Below are 17029 nucleotides of genomic sequence, written 5' to 3'. Positions count from 1 at the left end.
CCAAGCTGAAGTGCTGTGAAATACCAGCCTGAGATCTTTGCAGCTTATGACCAGAAAGAATGAATAATTCGGTCAAAGTGAAAATGTGTTCTTCATGAAATGTATGTAGTGTATAAGTAAAACCTTTTTTTTTTTTTTAGCTGAGTGATAAAGCAGTGTTTAGTAAGTAATGAGATGCCTGGATTCCTTGCCTTATGTCTAACATTCTTGAAAAGTTTGTGTGTGTAATAGTAACGCTATAATAAAAAACACATGCCACAGAGCTTCATCACTGCTTGGTTGATGCAATACTTAGGGTAACATCACACAGACGTTCATTCTAAATCATTTGCTGTCCTGCCGTGCAAAAATGTGTTCATTCTTATTCTTTCTTTGGTAGTGTCAGTGTTGGAATCCATTCTGACCTGTGAAGCTATGAAGAATGGCATGCCAACTGTCTCACGGCTCTTACAGATGCCGTAAGTCCTGTTCTACTTGTTTTATACTCATAGCAAGGTTTTTAATTATTTCAGGAGGAAGAGCCTTTTTGCTCGTTTCTTTTTAGAAAGGTTTGCTTCTTGTTCCGAGGGAAGTGTCCCAAATGAAGCTTTAAAATTGATAGGCTTTGTAGAACCCATCCCTTGTGAACATGATGAATGTACTTTTAACATTTTTTGTCTCTTGGTGTGTTGGAGCTGTTATGAATGCACTTTAGTTAGCATGATTTAAATTAATCCAGCTATTAAAGTAATGCAAGTATGCCTAAGATCATGTACAGATTGATTTAAAAGATTTAGAATAAGTCTTTTTGCATGTCTCCTTCAAATCTACTTCGGTAGATTTTGCTATCAGTTTACTTATGACTGGTGAAATAGATCTCTTGCTTTGCTCAGCAGTGACATTTAGACTTGCTCTGAGTATGAAATGCTACGTGGAAGTTCTGTTTGGTTTCTTGCAGGGTTGGCTTTGGGATTCTCTGAAGCATAGACAGACTAAATTTCCTTAACAGGCTGTCCTCCCAGGATGCAGTGAAGGGGTGAGGGCAGGGAGGGGCGGGGGGGAAAGGCCAGGATGCAGGAAGGGAGCACTGTCAGCATGTGAGTGAGTGGAGATCACAACTGCCTGTAGTTGAGACACAGCATTTCCAGGGAAATTGCTGTCCCTGTGCTGTGATATGTCACCAGTGTGCTGAGCCACAGAACCACAGTTCTGGTGGGAAGTTCTTTTATTTTTCCTTATGTGAGGTGCCAGAGTCAGGACCTAATAAATGACAGATTTTCCATACCTAAATCTGGGTCTGATCTCACAACACACAGATTGCAGTGCATTTAGAATATGCTCTCAGGTTCAAATTTCCTGGTTGGGAGTCACTGCATCCTTCAATTCCTTCTCCTCCTCCCTTCCTCTGCTTTTGAAGGAGGTGGAAGGTGGAGAGGAGACTGTAAACAGGGGAAAAATACTGTAAGAAAACTCTGTGAATACAGGAATATACAAGTCTTAAAAGAAATTGAACAAACAATCCCAGCTGCCCAGCTGCATCTGATATTTAAGATATTATACATCTCCTTCATACCAATACTCCTCACAAAAGTGTTCTATTTAGATGTGCAATGGCATGAATGTAATTTAAAGTAATTAATGTAATTTAAATATCTATTTATTATAGCCATACAAATTATGACTTCTCTTATTTTCATAAGAACATGTAATCAAAGGATCAGAAAGCCCTGTAAACAAGGATGAATTGTCATGGCTTTTTGAAAGTATTTTCAAGTCTGCTTTATTTCTGAATTTTTCATGGAATACTCTCCTTAATTAACTTGATTCTAGAGTTGAATTTGTTTTTCCTAGTGTAAGTCTATGATAATTTTCCATAGTGAACAGCAACAAAAGATCTCAGAAATATTTATCTTGGAGCAGGGTTTGAGATCTCTCTGGGACAGTTTTCTAGTATGTTCTCCAGGACAAAGTATTTTGAAATAGACTAACCAGTTTATTTTCAGACTACCATTGCCCTCTAGTGTCTTTGTTTTGGATGGAAAAGGATTAAGCATTGCTCCTGGCACCATAGAGGGGAGAACAGAAATATTAGATTATTTGCTTTAGTTGCCTTTTTGCGGAATGCAGGCAAGAATGCAGATATTGTCAAATGTTAAGTTCACTCATTGACCTTTCACATGTTTCTTGTTAATACTAAAACAATAGTGCTAAGAGAATTTTCCTAACAAGAACAATGATTTTGCTTAGGTGAAATTTAAAATAAAACCCCTGGAGATCTTTTATAATTAAAGAATCCATATGCTTTTAAGGAAAAGCTGTTCTTCTCTGCCTTAGATAATTGTACCTGTTGTAGCAACCTTCAAAATATCTCAGATAAACTTGCTTTCTCTGCCATCAGTATTGACTACATTCTGAGTGTTGGATGCTGCTAATATTACAGCGGTGCTTGGAAAATAAAAAGCAGTACATAAAAACGTGTGGAAAAAACTAAACCGTGGCCTAGGGATAAGGACAGAAAAGGAAAGGAAGAAAGAGGGGTTTAAATGAACAGTACCAGTAGTATTTTTGCTGTGGTTTTCCCTATCTCTTGGAAATAATATTCCTCTGTTTTTATCCACTCACAGATTATTCAGTGACGTCCTGCTAACAAACTCTGAGAAACCACAGTTTAAGGTAGAGTTGAACATTGATTTGCTGATGTTTATGGAAGTGCCAGGCTGTGAGTATCTACACATTAATTGACAGAGAAGGTAGAGGAGAACTGGCTTTATTTGCCTTTATTGTTCTTTCCAGCAGCATTTGGATTCCTGTGCTGAATTGTATCCTTAGAAAGGGACCATGATGTGACCCATGAGTGTTCAAGTGCAGTTGCTGTCCTGGAGCCCATTTGTGTAGCTAATGATGATGCTCTATCTGAGCAGAAGCTGCCAAGTAATGTGGGTCCCTTGCAGTGAGAGGAAGCACCTTGTGGAGCTGATTTTGCTACGTGAGACCATCAGCACATTGCTGCCCACCCCAGTGCTGGGGCATTTTGGGAGCCACATCTGGTCCCACTGGGGAGCTGCCCCAGGGCACTTCTCCTGGAACACGTGCCATGTGTCTTGTCAGCCTCATGGCAGTTTGGGGATGTGACTGGAGTATCAAAATAGTCACCTGTCCCAGCCTTTAGAGTTTCTTTGTCCCTGCTGTTATTTCTGAGTGGAAAAACATGCATCTAGAGTCTTATTTTCTATTCACTAAAGGAATGGTGCCAGAACTTGGGGCTTTAGATGAGCAGTGTGATGAGATGAGTGGTGAGGTGTGAGCAGTCAAGTTTTGTTTTCCTTTATCACATTTTGTGCTATGTTTTTGTTCCCCATTCTGTATTAGATTCCTACCAAGCTAAAAGAGGCGTTGAAAATCTCCAAGGAATGCATAGAAAAGCGATTAACAGAAGAACAGAAATTGGTAATGTCTGCATTTCTTTATTTCCTACAGATATTTCATTTCCTCTTATCATTTTTATGTACAGAAAATGAGTTTTTACTCAAAATTGATTTTGAGTAATATAGACTTTCATCAACAGATTTGCTTTCCTAAAAATGCAGTATGAGGACTTGTAGAACAGCTGTTGACTGTGTGGCATTTCACTGTTTTAAGTGATGCAGCTTCACAGGCAGTGGCTCCCAAGTTAAAGGATAATTTTAACTGCAGTATGAGCCTCTATCCTTTACCAGCAACAGTAAAGATAAAAGCTAAAAAATGAAAAAATAAATCTAAACAAACTGACTACAGCATATTTTCTTGTACCCCAAATGTGTTGTTTGAACACATTTAAGATCTTAACATGGTTCTTTTTCTATTTTTTCCTTCATTTTGAAGATTCACCAGCACAGAAGGCTGACAAGAGCTCAATCTCATCATGGCTCTGAAGAAGAAAAAAAGAAAAGGAAGATCTTAGCACGAAAAGTAAGAAATCTTTAAATGGGTTTCTCACACAGAAAAATATGTGTATATTTTTTGCATGTTTAGCATGGATAGGTTTAGCCACAGGTACGTGGCTCTGTTCTGTCCTGTGTTTGTCTGCACTACTGATAAACTTTGTGTGATACAGCAGATGGCTGTTAGAAATCTGTTTGTCAGCTCAATCCTTATAACAGAAAGTGATTATTCATTCCCATCTTCTGTTTTCTCTGCTTCCTTTCAAAGAAGTCAAAGCGTTCTGCCTATGAAAGTGGGGAAGAGCACTCAGCAAAATACAGCAACTCAAATAACTCAGGTAACTACAGAGAGAAAAGTTTGCTTCTACACATCTGTGTCATTTCTTTTGTTGTTACTGTCATTTTCTGTCCGAAAAGATCCAGGATTACCATCAGTTTACATACTAATATTGGACTACCAAAGCCTGATAACCACTGCTTTGGGTATTTAGCAATAGATAAATTGAGGGCTTAAAAATATTGTCAGTTAGGTTTTTAGCTGCTTAATTTAATGTTTCCTCTCGTCTGTACTCTATTCTTCAAAAAAGAACCCAAACCAAACCAATCAGTCTCTTTATTCTGTTTTATATTTGAGTTGAATAACAATATTCATTATATGGGCTATTTAAGAATGGAGTCTTCAGGGAGACTATGGTGATCTGTATTACATAGTAAGGTGTTAGGATGAATGAGAGAATTATCTGTTTAATTGCTGCTTCAGTGCCAAATTCCAAAACAACTGAGCCTTTGACAGGTCTTTATTTAGTTAGAAGGTATGGTTGGTACTATGGAACAGATAAAAGAGCTGACTTGCTTGGCTAAAATGTGTCCAAAAGCAGCTTGTTGTGGAGTAGTTAGATATCAGAGTAACTTGTGGAGTACAGCAACTGACTGAACATCATCTCTTAGGAGAGATGGGTGCCATCCATGCAGTGGCACAACTTTTGAGGGGAACAAAATTTGGATGCTGAAATCAAACAGCCTAAGCAGCAGAAAAGAAGTGTTTCCCATTGAGGAATACTGTTGAATGCACTTCCTATGTGTTTGGAGATCTTCTGATGCTCTGTACCATAAAGCTGCTCTGTTCAGATTGGGTCCAAGTGACACTGTTCCTATGAATGGGAATCTTTCCCAAGATTTCAATGGAAGCAGGACTGGATCTTCAATCGATAAAGTTGGCCTATTTCCAACAACCTGTCTTGTCTGACTGTTGAGCTGCCATGTCACAGCTGTAGTTACTAGATTGTTGTTTTATTTAGCAGGCTCTGGGGCAAGTTCCCCTTTAACATCTCCATCATCCCCCACTCCGCCCTCTACAGCAGGTAAGTTCAAGAGTCATTATTTTATGGTTTTGGGTTTTTTTATTCCCCTCTGCTCCTCAGTGGTGGGTGTTATTTCTAAGGATGACTAAGGGATTGTGGTTTTCAAGGATGGAATATGGAGATGACAATTATCTTGTGTCAGCCTGAGTGTGGGCATGTGAGCCATTCTCTATGGCTCTCCTTTGAGGGCCATAGAAAACTTTTTAATAGTTTTCTTTTTCGTTTAATAACCTTTCCTGAGATATACATGATATGATTTATCCATAGAGTGTAAGTACTTGCTTCAAAGTCTCTTTTACTGCAGGCCTACTGACATTGCTACTTTCCAGACATTTTTTGGGCCTCATGTTGCAGTATGCATTTGTCCTGGTGTTAATGGTCTGTTGACTCTGAAATACTGCTTGTTCATCCCTTGTGTATTGTCTCTTTACTCCTGTACTGCTGTGATGTATTTTCAGAAATTTTGGATGTGACAAATTCAGTGGTTTAGGCTGTGTAAATCTCCCCAGTTGTGCTACAGCCCATTGATAACCCAGTAGAGCTCATAGAGACTGATTTGGGTTAAAAATAATATCTTTATTATTTTTGACCAGTTCTGTTTTTCAGTTTGCAGGGTAGCTGTGCAGACAGTTTTGCAAATGTTTAGGACAGGTGATGCGAAGTGGTGAAGGATCTGCTTGAGTGACCAATAGAAATACTCTGAAAGTTTGATTACAAATCTGAGTATTGAGCAACAGTGGATGTTCTTCAGGCTGAAAGGCTGGAAGAGGAGCACTGGCAAACATTTCTAGAGGGGAAGCAGTCCATAGCATCGCTGTTTGTTATGGTGACTCATGCCATAGGACTTCTAGTTCCAGGAACTTTCTACACAGAACAACTCAGTAACTAACATGATACAATCAAATTTGTGTTTGCTGTGAATGATCTTTCAAAGGACACTGCAGTCTGATGTAATTCAAATCAGTCATGCTGAAATTCAAATTAGTAATTTCTCCTTCAAGGTGAGGGTATGAGAAATGTGTATTTTAGGAACTAATTTCTCCCACTTAGCCTAAACAAAATAATTAGTGTTATTGTGTTGCACAGTAACAGTGCTGCTCTCAGGATGCACCCAGTGTTAGCTGGAGGGTTTGCTGCAACTTTAATAAAGAAGTAGCTACAAGTGCAAAAGAAAACCTTGTGCCTCCAAAATGGACAGATGCAAACAATTTTTTCTTTTTCAATAAAACTACCTTTTAGTTATGTTTTAACTTGGACTTGTTGGAACTTGGTTGAAAGCTTTTTCAAGTTTTAAGCATGTGATGCAGGTTTATGTGTTGATGTGACTCAAATGGCTGAGTGAGCTGATGGCTTGGATGTTGTTCATGAAGTGTACAGGCAAGTGGCACATTTTCAGGAATGCTTTTGTGAGTAGAATTAATAGAAGAAATTTTGGATATTAGTGCTAAGAGAAAACTAGTGTGCTGAAATTTTCCTCAGCAGTGTTGTAGTTTTAGCTGCTCTAAGCAGGTATGCTATTACTGGCTCAGTGAAAGACTCACTGGCCCCATGGTGGGACTTAGTGACAAGTGATGCCTTTGTAGCTTGTCTCTCTCTCTTCCAGTTTCCTTGTACTTACTAAGGGTATTTACCTCTAAACCAAAATTGCTTGTAGGTATCAGTGTGGTGAGATGATTCTCAAAAGGGCATGAGGCTTTCAGTCTGTCTGTGTGGTTTGGGTGTGGTTGTGTTAGAATCAGGGCACCTCAAAGCATCCTGGTGATGTGATGCCAAGGCAAAATTGAGGTTGATGAGGAAAAGTGCACCCAGCAGAAGCTCTTGCCATCATTTGGTAAATCAGTGTGGTGTGTGGGTATGTGCAGAGCCAGAGACACTGACCAAAGGGGAACGGGCTCCAGGCTGACATGTCCTGGGGAAGAACCTGTTCAGGGGTTTCTCACACGTTGAGAGGTGCTTTGTCTCTGAACAAAGGCCTTGTGAGACTTGGCTTGCACCAGAGTGCTTGGTATAGTTGATGGAACACAGACTAAGAAATAAAATAGTTGTTGGCTTTCCTACAGTTGCAGCTGTAGGATTGAGTGCATGGCCTGCTTTGAGGGGAAAGGTGTCCACTGGAAATACCATAAAATGCCAGCATGATGTTTTACAACAGAGAAAAGTTTGTGGGATGTTACTTTTGCTTTCCTGGGCTTTTCTGCAGGAACAAAGTGAGAGTTGTACTTAACAATCTTTTCTGTGCCAGTTATTCTAAATCCTTCAGCACAATATAGGTTTCATTGGCATCCATATGGTGCATCTTGCCTGCCCTTCACCTTTCTGTAAGACAATTTGAATGCTTTAGGAAGCGCTTTTCCTGAGTGTCTCTGACTCATGAGTGTAAATACAGGTGTTAATACAGCAGGAAGTGTTCCTTGAACTGAATGGATTTCATCTCCTGTGGCTAATCTTCCTGCAGATTTCTTGCTAAATCTCTCTAAATGCACTTTAATCCTGTAAAGGTTGAATTATGGCATGTGCAGCTGGAAGCACTTGTTTTGTATTTGGTGATCAAGTACAATACTGCCTAGAGTGTGGAAAATAGTGGTTTGTTATTCGGAATTGGACAAAGTATTGTAAATGTATATTGAAATAGTCAATCCACTGTCCTCGTATTTGTCAGTGAATAAGAATATATTGACTTTTGTACTAACTTTTCAGCTAACAGTGTCTGTTTTTCTTACTTTGACACGAGAACCAGATGATTAACTTGTGTCCTCTCTCTTTCTCTGCTGTCTTCAATAGAGCATGCATCATTTTGAACGTGAATTTTCGGAAAAGTAAGCTAATGCTGATTTATCTCTTTAAAGATGCTCTGTTTCTAAATGGGAAAGTTGAATGCAAATCTTGAACTTAGTATTGGGAGGGAATAGAAGAAAAAAATCTGAATGTTCCTACAGATTATTTTAATGAAATGCAGCATCTTTAAAACCTAAAATGATTTTCTTTGTTCGCATCCCATTCTCAGCCAAGTTTTTAATGCTGTTTGCACTATTACTGTCACTTTAAATTCATAATTAAGTTTTTGTTTCAATTCAGGCATCAAGTTTACAGCATCTGATTTACTTCCTATTCCTTTTAACACACTCTTTTAACAAAAATGTCCCTGTAAAAACCCTTGGTAAGTTCTTGTTTGAGTGTTTTATTCTTACAACTGCATGAATGAGTAGAACGTGTGTGTGCAGGCAATGTCTTCCAGCATGTATATTGGAAAGGCCTACTGACAACTGAGCACTTGTCTTAAGTGATTTTTTCTAGTAAATACAGGAAAATATATCACTGTTGGGCAGAACAGTTTAATCTATAGATGTAACTACACCTGTGTGTGAACTCAGATGTCCTTTTCACCACTCATGTCAAGAAGGGAAGGACAGCTTGGTTTGGACTGACTAACTGAAATGAATGGATATGAAGATTTTTGGAATCATGCTCTTAATTACCAGGTTCAATATGTAATGCTCATGGCTAGTCAGATACTGTTCTGAACCCTGTATTTATGTTTTAAGGCAGAGCTCGGGTGTAAGAGTGTCATTGTCTGTTATCAGTCTCACAAGAGTTTAATTGCATGATGTTGTCAGCAGCTCTATTTCAATAACAATGAGTCTTGAGGAATTTAACAATTTTCGAGAAAGGAAGGTGACCTCTCCCCCTATACTTCCCTGTCTTTTCTACCCCCTTTGTAAAATAACCAGACCAAAATTTGAAGACAGACATGGAAGCTTGGCCTAATAATACTTAGTCATCCAAGCATTTTGTGTCTTTTTTGCTCCCCCTCTCTGTCAAACGTGCCTTCTTCCACTGCACGTGTTACCATTGTATTTGTATTCCCTGCAGAGTCCTGGCCTCTGTTTTTGTGGTCAATTCCCTATTGCATCTTGTACAACTACTTGCATAGCCTCTTCAGCCTCACCTTGCAATTCCAGACAAAAATCTTGGCTTTGTTCTCTGCAGTTCTTGCATCTCTTTGAAGCCATTTCATATATGAGTAGCTGCTCTTGGTGCTCTTACAGCAGCTCCCCTGATCTGTTTGGGGACAGGTTGGTGTGCCAGTCCTACAGCTTCTGCTTGACCACTTCAGCCATAAAATGGTTACTTGAACTGTTCTTGGTCATGTTCTTCCTTTGGCAAAGTGCCAAGTTTTCCTTTCCTGGCAGTCTATCCATGTAAGAAACAGGGCTCTGACCCAGGGAATGGTTTTCCAGTATTTCTAATAGTAAATTGACTCACATCTTTGGCAAGTGTAAAAAGCAGATTTGGGTAAGTTAGAAACCATTGTGTTATGTTTCGATTACTTCAGAGAACAGTTGATCCACATGCACCAGGAACATTCAATTGTTTCAGTTGATCTCTGGTATTTCTGTTAGGATTTGAGTATTTCCTCTGAAAGGGAAGAGAGTGAAGATGAGCTCAATATGTACTTCCATTGTTTTGTTTTCACAGAGGGCTTTCATGCCAATGAGAATTTCTCCTGAAGAGCTGGAAGTGCTACAATCACAGCACATATTAATGTACACTGGCAAAATTGGATGCTTTGTGTGAATATTCTGCATTTTGAGCTTGCTCCTGTATGAGAAAAGTCTCTCTTCAAAGACTAGTACAAATAGAAAATGAGGGAGCTTTGAGTTATGTCTTTCATCTAGTAGAATAACTGCTTAATAACAGCAGTGATGTTTTTACTGCTACCTGTTAGTCTGAAAACAAGTGTGAGGAATTGAGAGAAAAATGGAGCACAGAGAACTTTCGTCTGCTTTTTTTCTGCAGTTGAGCTTTATCTTTCATCAAATACCTCGAGTCTGTGTGGCATAATGTCCTTCAACTGCTTGGTATTTTCTCACTTCATAGCAAGCAGTTCTACTTCAGTAACCACAATGTCTTGGTTGCCCTCATGCTGTTTTGTTTTGTCCAGTATCCTTACTCTTGCCACTTACCAGCATATTTCTCTTTGTAGGTTAGAGCTACTGAGAGCAAGTGTTAGACTATAGGTGCCATTTGTCTCTGTAGTCTTCACGTGGAACAACTTATGATCTAGATGATGCAGTTAAAATTCACTGCTGAACAGTTCTAAGATACTAATCATTATGCCCCTACTCCTTCCAGAATATATGAGACAAGATAGGCCTATTATTATTACTATACTTGTGTAGAAATGATGGTGCAATGTGCAGCAGCAGAGCTGCACAAGATCAGGGTGTTTGGCAGAGCAGCTTGGGGCAAATTAGGCCACCTGCCTGGATCTGAACTGCCAAGGAAGCACCTCCATGCAGGCCCTCACTGCTGGGCTAGCTCCCCACATGTACTGCTGTGGGCTCTGGCTTCCCAGGGAGTCAGGACGTGGATGCTGAGGAATGATGAGATGGATGTTTGACTGGGGTAGAGAGCAAGGCCAGAGTGTAAAGGTGGGTGGTGGGAACAGGAGAGGCAGGCAAGAGGTGTGTGTCACAGTGTTGTGGTTCATTCAGTCTGTCCAACAAGCATTCGTTACAACATGTCTGAAGAAAGTGGACTGCGGAAGTGTAAAACACTTCCAGAAAACTCTATCTGCAGTTAGTACTTTAAAAATGGAATATAATCTGACCAAGCAAAATGGTCATCACAAATATTACAATGATATGGTCCTTCAAAGAACATAAAGTGTGTTAAGTAAGTAGAACAGGTAGTAAAATTTGCTTCCAGTCTTTGTTACTGTTCATGTCCCAGAAAGCAAACTGCTTTACTAGGCAAAAACAAGAGCTGGGAAATCCCATTAAGTGATCTCCATTTCCTTCAGAAGATCACATTTGAGTCATGTTTTGCATCCCTGAGTACTGAGGCCCTTCAGGCTTCATTTCAGAGGTGTCTCAGATGACACGACTCACCTGCAGATAGAGGGATTTGATCACTTAGGCATTTCCCATCTGTTCTGTTCTTCACATTCCACTGGCATTCAAGGGATGATGTGAGTAGTGCAGGACTGACCATGTCCAGCCAAGCAGCCACAGTCCTTTGTGGCAGGACACCCCTGGCATAATTAAACTATATCTTCTCTCCCTGGCTCAACAGGAGCATCGTCCATCCCCCCAGCACCGCCTCCACCACCCCTGCCACCAGCAGCTCCTCCCCTGAGTACAGAGGTGCCAACGCCGCAGCCCGACGTCAGTGCGAGCCGGGGAGCCTTGCTCAGCTCCATCCAAAACTTTCAGAAAGGAACTCTGAAGAAAACACAGACGTGCGACTACAGTGCTCCCAGGATCAGCTGAGGCCACTGGTCACTCCAGGATTGAATTCCCTCTCCCCCTCCTGTGCTGACCCTCCTGACCAGCAACTGACCCACCAGCACTGATGACGTTGGAGCTCCGTTCTGCCTGATTTCACCTTTCCTCGAGCAGCACTGCCCTGCCCGAATTGCCTCCCCATGCTGTGATAAGTACTCCATTCTTTACTGGGTTTCAAGAATTGTGTTCTCTGGCTACAATTGCAGGGGTACAGCAGCTTCTATATAGCTGAATAAAAATCTGAAAATAGGAATGACCATGATGACGGTGAATTAATGCATTTTTTCCTAGCTCTATTCCACCCCTTTTTTTCAAATTACAGGGATGTAGTTTTAGTCTGCTCAGTTTTTCAACTCTTTCCATGCACTTGTAACTCATTGTAATTCTTGCTGCATTGAATCAACAAGTTTTGTTTTAGATAATCCAACCCTTAAAGCATACTGCACAGGTGAGGGAACTGGAGAATTAAATCTTATTCCCACCATATTTGCTGGTGGAGTTAAAATGCTGTCTCATTAAGCTTGTTTAAATGGACATCCTACCTGCCACTCCAAGGGAAAGTGTTTTTAAATGAGGAAACAGTTGAAATGGGAGTTAAGAGGGCACTGGGATGTTATTCTTGATTTAGTTAAATGCAAAGTTACTTCAAGTTAATTCTACAGTTTAAACTTTATTGAAAGATCCTTTTTGATTTAAAATCTTAAACAAATTGCACTTTAAAGGATTATAGATAATCCATTTTTTAAAATTCAAGTACATCAGTGTTTGTTACTATGCAGAGAATGTCTGTACAAAGTTTCATGTAACCTGTGATATTCAGTCATTTTTATTAAAATGTTAATGGAATTCCTTCAGCAGTGTGGTGGGTATGTTCAGCTGGGATTGGCACCTGCAAGCCACACTTCCTAAGAACTTAACAGCACCTCTGCTAAAAGGAATACCCTGAAAGGTATTCCTGGCCCTTCCCTGAAGCAGGACCTGAGCTCTTCTGTTTACAGAGGTATGTCCTCTCCACCTGTTCACTGGGAAGCCACTGCACCCGGGGTGCAGAGCAGGCCCTGCTGCACAGGCCCCTCAGGGCAGTTTTCCCTCTGTACCAAAAGCTGCTGAGGGAAGCCTGGCAGGACTAACCCTCAGCCAAACCCTGGGATGTGGTGTTCTGCCAAAAGTCTGCCTCGACTGCTCCCCAGCTCTTCACACACAATCTGCACAACTGCTGCTTCAGACTCAGGCTCAGTGCAGCTGAATAAAGGAACTCATTTTGCTCTGCAAGACCTACAGTGGGAACGTGCTGTTGTCAGCCCCAGGCAAGGAGTTACAGACACCCACATGGAGCTGAGCCATAAAAGCCAAGCATCTGGACATGCATTTTTTTAATCACTCTATGTGACAGGGAGTAAAGAAAAGTTAGGTAGTGTTTCCCATCACCTACTGAAGAGGGTCAGGATCTTTATTTAAGCTCTTGTGCAGAAGTCTTTCTGCATGTGTGGAGCCCTCTTTAAACCAAACAGGGTCACCACCTCTTAACCCACACTGTGGGCTGCTGCAGCCTCTGTGCAGAGCTGCACTGGCAGGCAGGGCTTCACCCATCCAGTCTAGTCATTCCCTTCTAATAGGCCTTGTGACCATGGGCTCCTACAGCTCTACAGCACTGGGGGCCTACTCTTGCTCTCTGCAATTGTGCACTAAACCAGCAGATTTGACACAGTTCCTCTGGTACTTAAAGCCAAGCAAAAATGGAGGATTTTTTTCCTCACTCTGAATTTAGAACGGGATTTCTCCACAAACAGTAGCACTAGCCCAACTGTACTGCTGAACACAAGCATTACCACATTGTTGCATATATGAAGTGTGGCTTAGGGAGCATAACCCCATATATAAATATTCTGGGAGGTCACTATACTTTCCCCACTGTACAAAAGTTCACGTAGCTTATAGAACATAAATTATGGATACAACTTGCCCAACACCAATAATGCTTTGTAAAGCAGGTACTTTAAAAGACTTATTTACAACTTATATATTCAAAGCTTTCTTCACTGCAAATACTATATCCTTCACTTGAGGTATGCAGTTATCCTCTAAGATCTTTGCGTAAGGCATAGGGACATCGGCGCCGGTAACACGCACAGCTGGAGCATCCAAGTAGTTAAAGGCAGGGCCTGAAACAGAAGACAGTGTCAGGTTGCCATGTACTGTGGTTTTCTCTTGATTTCTGTATCTTGTTCTATTTAAACAGTTTTGTTCCTATAGCTCTAATATTCCAGAGAGTGCTGTTCCCGCTTGTTTATCTTCATGCACTGTGGTTTTTGTACCCACCCTGTAAAAATCTCTAGAGCAAGACAGCCAAGCTCCAGCTCCTCAGCTATAACCCCTAACTCTGCCTTTGCCAGGCTTTATCAAGAAGCCTTCAGGATTTATAGTAGGGAACAAGATTGAGACATGCACTGCAAAACTTGGTACCTTCCATGATCCTGGCACAGATTTCCGCTCCTACTCCAAACTGGGGCCAACCTCCTTCTACAGTGACAAGATGGTTTGTCTTTACCACACTGGCTTCCACTGTTTCGATATCCATTGGTCGAATGCTTCTCAGGTTTATAACCTGGGGGGAAAAGGGATAATGAGAGCTTTGCTGTGACTTGAGCCTGTCAGTCACCACCTGTTTGGGTACAGGGCCCCTCAGCACTTTCATCTGTTCGGACTTTAAAGACAGGTCTTAACAAAATTTCTAACTCAGAAACATGAAAGGCACATGCTATTAAAGGGACTTAAAAATATAAGCAGCTTGTAGTTAATACACCGAAGTGAGCAGAGCCTGCGTGAGAAGACACTCTGCCTTTTTTCCCCCTTTCAGGGAAAAAGAAAGGCAACAGAAACCCCACTCACCTCACACTCTACACCTTCTTTAGCAAGTACAGTAGCTGCTTCCAGACAATGGCCAACAGGTCTTGAGTGTGACACTAATGTAACATGAGTTCCTAGAAGAAAAACAAGTGTTAAAAGAGAAAAAAACTCCTTAAGATTTAAAGCTTTTTTTTCTATACCTCAGGCTCCTTTCAGGCTAACATTTAGATTCACTTGTAAATTTCAGTTCCTTATGTTTGTTTGAAAAGCTGAGCCCAGACATAGCAGGAAAAGAGGAAGACCTATGCCAAGATACAAACTTCACCCTTGAATTCAGGGAACTGAAGAGGTATTTAATATAATTACCAAGTTATCCTTTTCAAACTTTCATATAATTTAGTGGTAAATCATGAACAAATGGGGTTAAACGCTACAATGACCACTTTTTGCATTTTTGACAAAAATTATATACTTAGGTGAGGAAAGAAGTGTTTCAGCCATCACCTGCTTCATCTCTACACTATGGAACAAATCCTTTAGAAGGGTATTTTTTTAGTTGAGATCTGGATTATCAGGTGATGTTTCCCTAAAAGGGTAACAGAACATGAAATCATACTACTGGATAGAAGAACATTTGAACACTTAACATTTGAAATACTTTTCTGTGCCCTGTGACAGCAGTACCCTGAACAGCTGAGATTAAAAAAAGTCCCCAACCAGGTCAGTTAATAAGGAAACAAACATATTCTCAGCTTACCTTGCCTTTCTACCTTAGCTTTTCCAATTGGAATAACAAATTCCTTTGACTGTGCCTGTTCAGACATTTCAAAGGGAACACCATATAGTAATTCATTTTCCAGCATCACAACTAGAAGAAAACATACTTGGATTAACGTGTATGTCTGCAGGCACAGGGCTGCACTCACCATTAGCAGTCCTGCAGCAGCTCAATACACTAAACCCATCCAAGCAACAAGGGAGTGAGGAGCATGTTTGCAGAAGCAATTAAATAAAAAAAGAAGTAAATCAGAGTCTTTACTTCAATGCTGAAGCATTTAGAAAGCTGTCTACGACTAGTCTGAAATGAGATCAGGTATTTTACTTTCAGTGCACAATGTTACGATCACCACTTTTTGAAAGGTCTCCCATTTTTCATTCACGTTTGTGAAAAATAAAGACAAAGGTGGCCCTGCTTTCAATTAGTGACATTCTGAATTTATCATTTGAATTTCATGATGAGTTATATTGAAGCACTGTATATGCAGGAAGGCCTCCTAACTTCATCCTTTTTAATCCCTTTATGATAGATTTTTAAATGCTTCCAGGTTTCCTGGTTGGAACAAAACTCACACTAAAGCCATGTACCTGGCAACAGCACAAAATCAGTCTGCTGTTAGCAAGGCAGGTGACTGTTAGGGAAAGAGTAAACCCTTCTGTCTCTGTAAGTACCCTACTGCAGTAAAGAAAACCTGAGTGCTTTACGGTTTAACAATTTTTTTGTGGTATCTTTTAAATGGGGCAGGAGGGGAAAACAGCCATTCCCTAGGATTGAGCACCACGTATTGCCATGACCTGCCCGTGCTCACCTGGATTGTCGTCCCGGATCGATGCTTTCAGCAAACCCTTGGCGTCCTCTGAACTCCAGGGACTGACGACCTTGAGCCCAGGGCAGTGCCCGTACCAGGCTGCGAAGCACTGGGAATGCTGGGCAGCCACTCCGGCCGACGCTCCGTTGGGGCCCCGGAACACGATGGGAACAGCAATGGATCCTGCAGACATGTAACAGGTCTTGGCAGCAGAGTTTATGACCTGGTCAATGGCTTGCATGGAGAAGTTGAATGTCATGAATTCACACACTGGTCTCAACCCTGCCTGTTAAATACGTTAAGATGTATTAGCGTGTTTTTATCTAAAAATAGTTTAATTTTTAAAACCAGAAGAGGAAAAATGCAAATGTACAAACCATAGCAGCTCCGACAGCGATTCCTGCGAAGCCCATCTGAAAGAGAAGGAAACCAAGGGGTTAGGAGCAGGGAGCAGCTGATGGAGGGATCACCGGGGTTGGACACAGGGCAGCCTCACCTCGGATATCGGGGTATCGATCACTCTCTTGTCCCCGTACTTCTTCCAGAGGCCCCTGGAGATCTGGAGGGCAGGAGACAGGAGTCACGGCCCGCCTGAGGCCCTTTCCCAGCCCGCCAACGGCCTCCACAAACCTTGTAGGCGCCATCGTACTGAGCCACCTCCTCGCCCAGCAGGAAGACGCGCTCGTCCCGCTCCAGCTCCTCATCCAGCGCCTGGTTCAGCGCGTCCCGCACCGTCACCTGCGAGACAGCGGCAGCCGGGCTGAGCGGGGGCACGGCCGCGCTCCCCGAACGCCGGGAGTCCCCTCAGCCCGGGGGCGAAGTCATCGCTCAGCCCACCCGCCCGGGGCCGGACCCTTGCCCTGAGGGGCGCGAGCCCTCTCCGGGGACAGCCCTCCCAGACTACCTGTATGCGGCGGGCGCGGAGACGCGGAAGCCCCTGCGCTGCTTGCAGCTGCTGGAGGTGCGAGGCCAGCGGTCCCCGCGGCGCGGCCCCGCGGGGCGAGGCGGGCGCCCGTGGCCAGGTGCCGCAGAGCGCTGCAGCCCGCCAT

At 41.9% G+C, this 17029-nt stretch overlaps 2 protein-coding genes across 7 annotated transcripts in view; one reads left to right on the top strand and one right to left on the bottom strand.

Annotated features, from left to right (window-relative positions):
• PXK (PX domain containing serine/threonine kinase like) overlaps nt 1-12393 on the top strand; it is a 24827-nt gene extending 12434 nt beyond the window's left edge. The window contains exons 11-18 of one of the 6 annotated variants that reach the window (XM_018068417.2): nt 380-458; nt 2604-2652; nt 3349-3426; nt 3841-3927; nt 4168-4237; nt 5201-5260; nt 8336-8417; nt 11336-11443. In XM_018068417.2, coding sequence (XP_017923906.1) covers nt 380-458; nt 2604-2652; nt 3349-3426; nt 3841-3927; nt 4168-4237; nt 5201-5260; nt 8336-8391 — 479 coding nt within the window. In that variant the 3' untranslated portion in view covers nt 8392-8417; nt 11336-11443. The other 5 variants (XM_018068415.2, XM_018068414.2, XM_018068413.2 and 2 more) reach the window with 5 other exon arrangements.
• PDHB (pyruvate dehydrogenase E1 beta subunit) lies at nt 12198-17029 on the bottom strand. The gene is made up of 9 exons (XM_029958318.1): nt 16885-17029; nt 16611-16783; nt 16477-16539; nt 16358-16393; nt 15981-16266; nt 15152-15262; nt 14437-14528; nt 14011-14152; nt 12198-13709 (listed from the first exon to the last, which is right to left on the bottom strand). The coding sequence occupies exons 1-9, from the start codon at nt 17027-17029 to the stop codon at nt 13564-13566; spliced, it is 1194 nt and encodes a 397-aa protein (XP_029814178.1). The 3' UTR covers nt 12198-13563.

The sequence above is a fragment of the Manacus vitellinus genome, unplaced genomic scaffold (assembly GCF_001715985.3).
Source record: "Manacus vitellinus isolate BGI_N305 unplaced genomic scaffold, ASM171598v3 scaffold_14_pilon, whole genome shotgun sequence".
Lineage (NCBI taxonomy): Eukaryota > Metazoa > Chordata > Aves > Passeriformes > Pipridae > Manacus > Manacus vitellinus.
Note: the sequence above shows the minus strand (reverse complement) of the source record. Positions and strands in the feature narration are given on the sequence as shown.